This window comes from Myxocyprinus asiaticus, chromosome 27 (assembly GCF_019703515.2).
Source record: "Myxocyprinus asiaticus isolate MX2 ecotype Aquarium Trade chromosome 27, UBuf_Myxa_2, whole genome shotgun sequence".
Classification (NCBI taxonomy): Eukaryota; Metazoa; Chordata; class Actinopteri; order Cypriniformes; family Catostomidae; genus Myxocyprinus; species Myxocyprinus asiaticus.
The window spans coordinates 8,785,289-8,798,303 of NC_059370.1; the positions used below are offsets into that span (position 1 = coordinate 8,785,289).

The 13,015-nt window shown below is 39.2% G+C and overlaps 1 protein-coding gene across 1 annotated transcript in view; it reads left to right on the forward strand.

Annotated features, from left to right (window-relative positions):
* LOC127417628 (collagen alpha-1(XXIII) chain-like) overlaps positions 1-13,015 on the forward strand; it is a 239,450-nt gene that overhangs the window by 213,716 nt on the left and 12,719 nt on the right. Inside the window, exons 14-20 of the mRNA XM_051657677.1 lie at positions 1,433-1,486; positions 3,537-3,590; positions 6,911-6,955; positions 7,271-7,348; positions 7,464-7,487; positions 8,446-8,499; positions 8,722-8,766. Coding sequence (XP_051513637.1) covers positions 1,433-1,486; positions 3,537-3,590; positions 6,911-6,955; positions 7,271-7,348; positions 7,464-7,487; positions 8,446-8,499; positions 8,722-8,766 — 354 coding nt within the window. The remainder of the gene's footprint in view (positions 1-1,432; positions 1,487-3,536; positions 3,591-6,910; positions 6,956-7,270; positions 7,349-7,463; positions 7,488-8,445; positions 8,500-8,721; positions 8,767-13,015) is intronic.

The window sequence follows — 13,015 nt, forward strand, 5'->3', positions numbered from 1 at the left end:
TCACTTTTTCCACATTTTGTTATGTTACAGCCTTATTCCAAAATGGATTAAATTCATTATTTTCCTCAAAATTCTACAAACAATACCCCATAATGACAACGTGAAAGAAGTTTGTTTGAAATCTTTGCAAATTTATTAAAAATAAAAAACGTAAATAAATCACATGTACATAAGTATTCACAGCCTTTGCCATGACACTCAAAATTGAGCTCAGGTGCATCCTGTTTCCACTGATCATCCTTGAGATGTTTCTACAACTTGATTGGAATCCACCTGTGGTAAATTCAGTTGATTGGACATGATTTGGAAAGGCACACACCTGTCTATATAAGGTGCCACAGTTAACAGTGCATGTCAGAGCACAAACCAAGCCATGAAGTCCAAGAAATTGTCTGTAGACCTCTGAGACAGGATTGTATCGAGGCACAGATCTGGGGAAGGGTACAGAACAATTTCTGCAGCATTGAAGGTCCCAATGAGCACAGTGGCCTCCATCATCCGTAAATGGAAGAAGTTTGGAACCACCAGGACTCTTCCTAGAGCTGGCCGCCTGGCCAAACTGAACGATCGGGGGAGAAGGGCCTTAGTCAGGGAGGTGACCAAGAACCCGATGGTCACTCTGACAGAGCTCCAGCATTTCTCTGTGGAGAGAGGAGAACCTTCCAGAAGAACAATCATCTCTGCAGCACTCCACCAATCAGGCCTGTATGGTAGAGTGGCCAGACGGAAGCCACTCCTCAGTAAAAGGCACATGATAGCCTGCCTGGAGTTTGCCAAAAGGCACCTGAAGGACTCTCAGACCATGAGAAACAAAGATTGAACTCTTTGGCCTGAATGGCAAGCATCATGTCTGGAGGAAACCAGGCACCGTTCATCACCTGGCCAATACCATCCTTACAGTGAAGCATGGTGGTGGCAGCATCATGCTGTGGGGATGTTTTTCAGCGGCAGGAACTGGGAGACTAGTCAGGATCGAGGGAAAGATTAATGCAGCAATGTACAGAGACATCCTTGATGAAAACCTGCTCCAGAGTGCTCTGGACCTCAGACTGCGGCGAAGGTTCATCTTCCAACAGGACAACGACCCTAAGCACACAGCCAAGATAACAAAGGAGTGGCTCCAGGACAACTCTGTGAATGTCCTTGAGTGGCCCAGCCAAAGCCCAGACTTGAACCCGATTGATACTTATGTACATGTGTTTTCTTTTTTGTTTTTTGTTTTTTATAAATTTGCAAAGATTTCAAATAAACTTCTTTCACATTGTCATTATGGGGTATTGTTTGTAGAATTTTGAGGAAAATAATGAATTTAATCCATTTTGGAATAAGGCTGTAACATAACAAAATGTGGAAAAAGTGAAGCGCTGTGAATACTTTCCGGATGCACTGTACATGTGTGACACTAAATCTTTGCGACCTCTTCGTTATACAGGGTGACGTTGGTGAACAAGGTTACCCAGGACCACAGGGACCTCCAGGATCAAAGGTCAGAGGTTCATTCTTTCTCCAATTGTGACATATTTATCTCAACCAACATCTTAGGACACTACTTTACTGTTTATGATATTAACCTCTTGAAACCTGCGCGTGACTGCTGTGTGCATTTTTCATTTCCTTTATTGATTTGTAACTAGTAACACCTAATAAACATGCAAAAAAATAAATAAATGAGCAAATAGTTTTCATAAAAATGTATGTCCTCATACCACTTCAGTTGGACCAAGTTGTGAAATATTACATAATACCAAGCTATAGAAAATCAGATTTAAAAAAAAAAATTTTATTATGTTTCCAGGAGTGTTGGTTATTCATGTTTTTAGAGACGTTACAAACATTACAGCTGATCTTCTGTAAAGCTGTTTCAGAAACAATGTGTATTGGGAAAAGCACAAATGAAAAAACTATAGAAATAAAAATTATTTGACTTTTATGTTACAATATTTTTTTTTTTTACTTTGGCAAGAAAATCTCAGTGTTCTCTCTTTGTCAAACAAGCCAGTGCTGAAGCATTTTATCAATGAGAAATTTGCATCATCCAATCACAAAGTAATGGCCAGCATCATCCAATCACTGCCAACCATGTTAAAATAAAATTATACATTATAAATTCTGAATCTATGTACTGATTATCATTGTCCTGTGTCTGCCAAACATGTTGAGTGATCCAAACATCATCTGCAGCCTGAAACTGAACTTTTGTTCAGATGTTAGGAGTGAATGCACTTTGCAGCATAGGAAAGCTATAGGATGCTCCCTTGCTCCCTACTTAGTGAATTACTTAACCTCCAGTGTGCTGTCTGTCTGCACTGGTCTCAGAACAGTTTGAAATGCACCTTATTTTCATCCTAACTCTGTATAAAGCCTCTGAAAGTAACATTTTTTAGATTTTGGATGAACCCATTGATTCTCAATGTAATAATGCACAGTAAATATAGGAGCAAAAGCGCTAAAGTTCACATTGGTGTACTGCACATTGTTCTTAGCAGAGTGGCGATCCGCGATAAATTGCTCAAATGTTAAAAATGGCGTATCAGATGAAACTAGAGACACAAACAGGTTTCAATGTAAAAACTTAATGAGGTTTCTTACTAGATGTAGTTTTGTTGGCGTTTCTCCCAAAGACAAACTCAGCTGTGATTGATGCCTTTTTTTTTTTGCCACATGACTCTGTACGTCAAAAGTTTAACCCTTTACTGACGGCCCAGTCTTCTGAACTGAGATCAGTCGGTTTAAATGAATTTAAATTATGTATTGCATATAGCAAAGCCAAAATACAACATCCCCGCTTGTGGATGGGGATCGCACAAGGTTAAGCTTTCTCTAAGGCTACTAGTCCTCATATGAAGGGTTAACCCTAAGCATCATGTTCAGTGCGTAACCTGACCTGCATGATACCCCAAACCATGTGGCCTGTTGTGGAGAGTTGTGCTAATACTTTACTAAGCAATCAGACTTACTACTTTCACCTAGTGGATGATAAAAATGTGATAAAAACATTTAAGCATCCCAAGCCATATCTAGGGACCAAAATATCATAGAGACTTGGGCTCTTTTGTCTTGGACCAGTAAGTAACCACCTAGCAACCAGCCAGAACACCCTAGCAACCACCAAGAACACCCTACCAACTTCATAGCAATGTGCTAAAAAGCATTATGAACACCTTAGCAGATGTATAGCAATGCCCTGGCAATGAGTTTTGCATGGAGAAGCACCTCTCACATTTTCTTCAGAAATGTAAAAATCCATCTTCTATTTTATACTCTTTAGTAGTAGTTAATCATTTTTATTAAAAACTCTATGTACCCTTGTTTTCAATCCTCTCCTCTTTTTCAAACATGTTTTTTTAATTTGATCATGTGCTGTATTGCACCATTGCCTCTGACCATTACTTAATCATTATCAGCATAATGAGTATGATTTCATAGAATAATCAGCTTCATATGGAAAATCAGATCATTCAAAGCATCATTCTTCTCCTGCAGTCACTCTCAAATCTGTTCTATATTATGTTAAAAACTCTCTCTGTGTTGTGCAGGGAGAGCCAGGTCCCCAAGGTGACCGAGGAACTGATGGTCTGCCAGGCTTGAAGGTGAGCGCTGATTGAAAATGAGCTCTTTGTTTCATAGATATAATCATTAATACAAAGACAGGACTTGAGCTGCAACTTCAAGCTGTTACTGTAGGACAGGGGTTGGCAACCTATGGCACGCATGCCAGCACTGGCACGTGGAGGGGTAATCAATGGCATGCCAGCAACGGCGAGAGAATAGACTATTTTATTTATATAAATTCCGCACCTGCATTCCAGTCTATATCTTGATGTAACCCTTCCTCATGATCACACAGCGGGTTTTCATTAGCTGAATGGAAGGCTAAACAAAAAGTTAAAATGTGACAAGACTGCAGTATACCCAACAGACTCATGCAGCGCATGCAAGCCATTCACGCATCAAGCTTTGTTTATACATTCGCCTGGCAACGCAACATGCCGGACCGCAGACTGCGTGCGCACCTCCTTAAATTCTAGAGGCGTATATACTTGCTGTGCCTGCCATTGTATTATTCTGTGAAACAACAGGGGTCAGCCCAGAGAAAATGTCATCTGAATCAGCAGAAAGTAGTTTGCCAGTCAGGCACAACTACTTAAAACCTTTACAAGAATCTTTGTAATAAAAGCATCAAACTTAAATATGATTTTGTTTTTATTCAATATTAAAGCACCAGACAAATACTTGTATCATGACTTAAAAATGCTAATAGAATATTTATTGACCTTACTCCTATAAATTTGTACATGCATATAGATATGCTACAGTATTAAACATTTTTCACACAAACTATTCAAAACAATTTAAATCTAAAGAGCAATGCAACAGTGTCTGCGACATTCAGTGTGTTGAAGGCACCTCTTCTATATTTTATGCTTATAAAATGTACATTGACATGCTTAAATTCATATAAACTCTAATAGAAATATTAACATGCAATGTAGTGACTGAGCAGTAAATTTGTCTAATTCATGAAACATGAGCAAAACAAATTTGTGTGTAAATGCATGCTTATGTAAATCGTCCCATTTAAATAAATGCTACAGTTTACACACTAATTGTTTTACTAACGATTTGCACACAGGTATTAACCTACTTTTATTGTGTTTTTGTTATTGTTGGTTTGTTTTTGTATGTTTGTATTGTATCTGAACATGATTAACAATATAGCCAATGTTGCCTCACACAAGTCGTTCATTTTTTTATGTTTTTGTTATTGTTGGTTTGTTTTTGTATGTTTGTATTGTATCTGAACATGATTAACAATATAGCCAATGTTGCCTCACACAAGTCGTTCATTTTTTGAATGCAGCGCCACACGCACTGTTCGCTCAATTACAAAAATGTGATGCACACCGCCACGCGTAATGGTGCCAGGCGAAGTCAACACGCTCTTCCACCAATGCCATGATGACATCATTTTTGTTGCGCGCAACCCTGTGTACTTGCGGACGTGGTGAATATAAACCAGGCTTTGAGATGGCAGCGCTTCACCTTCGGTTAATCGCACAAGTAAACGCGCCCGCTTTGCTTTGGTCAGGCTGCGCGGATGACAGCCTACATTCCGTGTTTCATTTGTTTCTTTTTGCTTTCAGAACAACATGTGATGTAATAATGAAAACACCACTATTAATCCTTGAGATTTCCAACCCAACATACAGGTACATCCTCCTTAAACCATAGTAAAACTTAAAGTTACATTAAATGATTAAAACAGAAAACATAAACCCACATCTTGGGGTTCAAAAATATGAGTCTATTCAAAATATAAATTAAACCTGGAAATAAAGTTTTAGGATTTTGCAGGTGCGATTCACCGAAACGGTTAATAGTTGATCAGCTTGTGCAGGGCCGTGGGAAGATGATTTATGTTGGGGGTGCTGTAGAGGGAGGTGCATTTTTGCATGTACTACATGTGACCGATGACCATGACAAAAAATCGGGGGAAAAAAAACAAGAAAATAAAAATAAAAACCCTAATAAACTGTCAATTACAAAATTAAATAAAGAAATCAATTAATTAAAGATGTATAATATTATAAATATTATATTTAACTATGGCTAATATTATTAGTTTAGATTAGTTTTCATGACATTTTACAGTAGACGTCTGTTATCGCCCATTCGCATGGGATTAAGCGATTTCTATAGGTGTGTATACTGCTTTTACACTGCCATTTCACGTTATTGATCTATGAGGAAATGTATTTAGCTATGCTGATTAATTATGGAGAAAATATTAAACTTGTGAATAATGGGATTATTAGAAGAAATGTATTGGAATATTTGACAAATTACAACAGATTGCAATGCTCTATTACACTCTTGAATTGTTATGTAATTTTATTTGTAGCCTACTTCTGGAAAATATATCCCAAAATGCGGGTCTACACTTTTCCTGAAAACATGATCCTTTCTTTCTCTTTAAATAGTTAATGCTGGCTATTGCGTATATGGGTTGATGCATGTTTTTCTTCAGCGTTTACTTGAGGATGTGAAGCATGTCTTTTCATTTTCTGGTGTCTTTGAGCACTTTATTGTTTCTGAAGTTCTCTGTATCTAAAGTCATTGGTCACAGACAGCACAGATTCACTGGCTTTTTACCAGCATGTCAATTTGCGGTGGGTCACCTTTACCTGGGTTATTTATGGGGCATTTTATAGAAGATAAAAACACTGTAATCTTTATTGTCACGCACGTTCCTGAAAAAGTCAGAAAAAAGACCAGAAAAAATACTGATATGCTCGTTTTGGACGGGATTAAAATCAATGAGAAGCTCTGGTAATCATAATCATCCCCACATAAAACAAATCCCGTCTGTATAGTGGTTAATGACATCCCATGGCTCGTTGATATAGGGTCATGATTTTACTGATGGTATGTCAGAGGATGTATATTAGGATGGGGACACATTATTTTTTTGTTGTTGTTGCTATTTGATTACCTTGATCTGTGCTGTTATCATCTCTCCCTCCACGTTTTTTGGCTTCAAGCACATGAGTAAACTTTTCTTATGGGCTGACAGACATCAGCAGAGGTGGGAGGTGGTGATAATTAAGGGGGAAAGTTCAGCACAGCAGGAAAAAATCACCGCTGATACTGAGACTGTGGGAATGAATGATTCTCTCATTATTCATCGCAAGTTTTTCAATACAGAAAAAGCACGAAGCACAGCAATGATCATTTTTGTAAAATATTATGGTTATGGGGGATGTGGGGTTGGCACAGCCACTGACCTGCAAAATAAAAAATGGCATTCCGTGTCAAAAAGGTTGCCGATCCCTACTGTAGGATGTTGAAATGTAGTTGTTTGCCAGTGTGCTCGGTTGTATTGGTTTGTTTTGTGCTCTGTGTTTTTCAGGGAGATAAGGGAGATGTTGGAGAACAAGGACCCCAGGGAGAAATAGTGAGAAACGATACATCACTCTGTACATTTATGTACAATGCTGCCACTGCACTTTTAGACATGCATACAATCCCCTTGAAACAGATATAGATAAGTGGTGCCGGGGAGGAGGAGGGTTTCAGAGAGAATACACTCACAGTGCGGTGCAGTGACACTGGTTTGCCTGCAAACAACTGAGGCCATATTAATGCTAGACACAGTGAGAGAGTATGCAAGTTGATTGACTCAAAAGACAGAGAAACATTTGAGAATATTCACACATTTGTGTAGATCAATTGTGCAATACTTGTGTGCTCATGATTTTCATTTTGGTAGGGGCATCCTGGTGAGAAAGGCACATCAGCATCGGGTGACATCATCGACTTTAATGGCAAACTCTTAGATGCTTTTCAGGTGAGCTATGGTTATAGAGGTGGTAATTTCTAGAACTAGAACTTCTAAACAGTTTATGAAACATCGGTCAACTACTGAAATCAGAGGTCTGACATTGGTTGATTTTCTCTGGCAGGCCATCAAAACCATCAGTGTCTCGGTAACCGTATTGTAGCATGGGATGCCATTTCTGTTTTCATTTACCTGATTACAAATTAACATCATCACTGTGTGATTGTGTGTGAATTTAAAATACTAAATTGTAACTGCTCATCATATTGTGTTTCATAATTCAAAATTTTGCAGTTTAATCTAAATGTTAGTATTCAAAGAATTTTTCTTCAGATTCTTCAGTAACACTTCTCAATGCAAATAATGCTGTTTTATTATTCATTTCAATTCTTCTGGCATGCATTCAATATTACAGGGAGAGTGAAATGAGCATGGCTGACAAATTTGGTTTATTTATTTTACTATTCCAAATTGTAATGTAACATGCCAGGATACAGTTCTAAATTTGAATGCAGTTAGTAGGACGTGTCATTGTGCATGTTCTTGATCTGAGAATATAAATCTGGGTTGTTTAATGAATGGTTCTTGTGGTTTCATTATAATGGCTGTTTAAGTGTTCTGGACAATGGCACTTTTTGTAAACCTGTGTTTTGTCATATGAGAAATTGGGAATAGGATGAAACATTTTCCCAAGTCCACAAAAGGCTACTTTGTGGTCATCACTATCAACAGTATAATTGCTCTGAAATTTTTATCAAACTGCAGACCTTGACTGCATTGTACGGATACAGTGAAATACTGTATGTTATTAAGGATTAGAAAAATATCAACCATAACTAAAGCATGACAGCGTTTCCTTTTTTTAGAGTGCCATTAACATTGTTTATCATCATTCAGTATGTTGCTTTCATTGTCAAAAGGTTTTCAAACCCCACAGTTATTACTGTGTGTAATAAGAATTATATGGGAAGAACATTTTCATGTTTATAGCAGTCATAAAAAGAGGTCTAGTAGAGGTTTTTTGTTGCATGCAAAAGTTGGTTTTGCAAAAGGACATTTTATATCAATTTTAATTATTTTTGTTCTGTTTGCTGTTTGTTATACAGGGACCACCTGGCCCTCCTGGACCCCCGGGACCACTAGGAAAAGAAGGGCCAAAGGTGAATTTTACACACACGTTCAATATTTTATCCAATGTATTACTCATTATGAATAATTGTTAAGTTGGTAAGTTATTTTCCTAGCCATTGCATAAAAACAACATAAAACAAATGTGCTAAAACTAGTGATGTCAGGGACGAATGAGTTATTTAGCAGGATCATGAAAAAGATAAAATCTGCATTTTGTTTTGAGTACTTTTAATTTTTTTTCATCCAAACAGGGTGAACTTGGCTTGCCTGGGCCTGCTGGGGTTGATGGTGAAAAGGTAATAACTAGTTTAACATATTTATGATTATCAGTTGTTATACAACAGTTAGTTCCAGTCCAAGAATCATATTGGACGAGAGGCGTTCCAAGAGTGCTTACATACAGTACAACAGCACTGGGGATCGTTACTGTTTGTATCACTTGCTTATTGCTTGTGTTCTTTCCAAACCACAGTAATGAGAGCAGTGCAGAAAGCTAGATGTGTAGATTTTAATTCATCTTTGTCGCATTATATATTTACGCCAATAGGTGGCAACAAAAGAGTGTATTTTGTGTGTGTTGAGTGAGTTTTCGAATCATTGATACAAACTAGTTAAAAACACAGTCATTCACAATCAAAACAATGGAAGTGAGCGAGAATGATTCATTCACTCAAGATTTGCTCAAAAACACAGATTCGTTCATGCAAGACCCCTAACCCCCAAGTATTAAACTTTGGCTTGTCAATTTTTCTGCACCGACATACCTTAACTTATTGAGGAGAAGTGTGCTATTATTTCTTTAAAGGTGCTGTAAGCGATTTTAGTGTTCTGAAGCTTTCACATGACTGAGCCGTTGAATTAGCCACACCCCCTCATTCCAAAACTCCACCCTCCAAAGATCATTTTGAGACCAAAACTGAGCAAAAGAGCAGCATTGTTTGTTCCTGTGGCTGTCAAATTCAACAGTGGCACAATAGAGCCCTCAAGTGACAAACATTATGAATCATAGCCTCAATGATCCATTTCAAATGAGAAAAATGACTGACAGGTGAAAAGTGCCAATGTTTTTGTTTGCTGTTTACAAAGTTTACAGCTGTCACAGAGACCACTGAGATTTTATCAAGACACTTATTTCATTAATATCTTTAAGGGAGTAGGAACATACACTATATTGCCAAAAGTATTCGCTCATCTGCCTTTAGACGCATATGAACTTAAGTGACATCCCATTCTTAATCCGTAGTGTTTAATATGACGTCGGCCCACCCTTTGCAGCTATAACAGCTTCAACTCTTCTGGGAAGGCTTTCCACAAGGTTTAGGAGTGTGTTTATGGGAATTTTTGACCATTCTTCCAGAAGCGCATTTGTGAGGTCAGACACTGATGTTGGACGAGAAGGCCTGGCTCGCAGTCTTCGCTCTAATTCATCCCAAAGGTGCTCTATCGGGTTGAGGTCAGGACTCTGTGCAGGCCAGTCAAGTTCTTCCACACCAAACTCGCTCATCCATGTCTTTATGTGCCTTGCTTTGTGCACTGGTGCGCAGTCATGTTGGAACAGGAAGCGGCCATCCACAAACTGTTCCCACAAAGTTGGGAGCATGGAATTGTCCAAAATCTCTTGGTATGCTGAAGCATTCAGAGTTCCTTTCACTGGAACTAAGGGGCCAAGCCCAGATCCTGAAAAACAACCCCACACCATAATCCCCCCTCCACCAAACTTCACAGCTGGCACAATGCAGTCAGACAAGTACCGTTCTCCTGGCAACCACCAAACCCAGACTCATCCATCAGATTGCCAGATGGAGAAGCGTGATTCGTCACTCCAGAAAACGCGTCTCCACTGCTCTAGAGTCCAGTGGCGGCGTGCTTTACACCACTGCATCCGACACTTTGCATTGCACTTGGTGATGTATGGCTTGGATGCAGCTGCTCGGCCATGGAAACCCATTCCATGAAGCTCTCTACGCACTGTTCTTGAGCTAATCTGAAGGCCACATGAACTTTGGAGGTCTGTAGCGATTGACTCTGCAGAACGTTGGCGACCTCTGCGCACTATGCGCCTCAGCATCCGCTGACCCCGCTCTGTCATTTTACGTGGCCTACCACTTCGTGGCTGAGTTGCTGTCATTCCCAGTCACTTCCACTTTGTTATAATACCACTGACAGTTGACTGTGGAATATTTAGTAGTGAGGAAATTTCACGACTGGACTTGTTGCACAGGTGGCATCCTATCACAGTAGCACGCTGGAATTCACTGACCTCCTGAGAGCGGCCCATTCTTTCACAAATGTTTGTAGAAGCAGTCTGCATGCCTAGGTGCTTCATTTTATACACCTGTGGCCATGGAAGTGATTGGAACACCTGAATTCAATGATTTGGATGGGTGAGCGAATACTTTTGGCAATATAGTGTATTTTGCATACTTTTCCACGAAAAAAAAGCTCTGCCTGCTGGATAATTAAACAGGCTAAACAAATAGACTTGCATTAAAGGAGGGACCTGATTGGCTCATATCTAAAGACCCGAATAATATAGACTTGAGGGTGGGCTCTTTTCACCTGGGCCAGTCAGTAACCATCTAGCAACCACAGAGAACAACCTAGCAACCACATAGGGTTTGCATACCCTTGGAGAATTGGTTATATATGTACCATTTTTAAATAAAACATGAGTGAGCAGGCAAAACACATTTCTTTTCTTTTATTTCTTATGGGATTCATATTCAACTGTAGGTTATAACAGAATGGCACAATCATAAAACAAAACATGGCAACAAAGAAAAAAATGAAATGATCCCTTTTCAAAAGTCTGCATACCCTTAGTTCTTAATACTATGTATTTCCCCCTTTAGCATCAATTACAGCGTGCAGTCTTTTGTAATAGTTGTCTATGAGGCCCCAAATTCTTGCAGGTGGTATAGCTGCCCATTCGTCTTGGCAAAATGCCTCCAGGTCATGCAAAGTCTTTGGTCGTCTTGCATGAGCCGCACGTTTGAGATCTCCCCAGAGTGGCTCGATGATATTAAGGTCAGAAGACTGTGATGGCCACTCCAGAACCTTCACCTTTTTCTGCTGTAACCACTGGAGGGTCAACTTGGCCTTGTGCTTAGGGTCATGCTGGAAAGTCCAAGAGTGTCCCATGCGCAGCTTTCATGCAGAAAAATGCAAATTATCTGCCAGTATTTTCTGATAACATGATGCATTCATCTTGCCATCAATTTTCACAAGATTCCCTGTGCCTTTAGAGCTCACACACCCCCAAAACATCAGTGAGCCACCACCATGCTTCACAGTGGGGATGGTATTCTTTTCACTATAGGCCTTGTTGACCCCTCTCCAAACATAGTGCTTATGGTTGTGACCATAAAGCTCTATTTTGGTCTCGTCACTCCAAATTACAGTGTGCCAGAAGCTGTGAGTCTAGGTGTTGTTGGGCATATTGTAACCGGGTTTTTTTGTGACATTGACGCAGTAAAGGCTTCTTTCTGGCAACTCGACAATGCAGCTCATTTTCGTTCAAGTATCGTCGTATTGTGCTCCTTGAAACAACCACATTGTCTTTTTCCAGAGCAGCCTGTATTTCTCCTGAGGTTACCTGTGGGTTTTTCTTTGTATCCCAAACAATTCTTCTGGCAGTTGTGGCTGAAATCTTTCTTGGTCTACCTGACATTGGCTTGGTATCAAGAGATCCCTGAATTTTCCACTTCTTAAGTGATTGAACAGTACTGACTGGCATTTTCAAGGCTTTGGATATCTTTTTATATCCATTTCCATCTTTATAAAGTTCCATTACCTTGTTACGCAGGTCTTTTGACAGTTCTTTTCTGCTCCCCATGGCTCAGTATCTAGCCTGCTCAGTGCATCCACGTGAGAGCTAACAAACTCATTGACTATTTATACACAGACACTAATTGCAATTTAAAAAGCCACAGGTGTGGGAAATTAACCTTTAATTGCCATTTAAACCTGTGTGTGTCACCTTGTGTGTCTGTAACAAGGCCAAACATTCAAGGGTATGTAAACTTTTGATCAGGGCCATGATTTCTTATGATTTAAAAAGGAGCCAAACAACTATGTGATAATAAACGGCTTCATATCAGAATCAGAATCAGTTTATTGCCAAGTATGCTTACACATACAAGGAATTTGTCTTGGTGACAGGAGCTTCCAGTGTACAACAATACAAAAACAATACAAAAACAGCAGCAAGACATAGATAATAATAAAAAATAAAAAATAAAACTAATTATACACATACGTACTGACACACACATACATACATACACACATACACATGGGTAGTGCAAATCTAATACAATCTGTTATGTACAGTGCAAATGTTTTCTTTTTTTCTTTTTTCAGAGGAATGAAATGGCAGAAGAGGTTGGATGTGTTGGATAAATATAAAAAAGACTAAACTGTGTATTGCACATAGTTATTGCTCAGTGGGGCAATTTAACTGTTCATGAGATGGATAGCCTGAGGGAAAAAACTGTTCCTGTGCCTGACGGTTCTGGTGCTCAGAGCTCTGAAGCATCGGCCAGA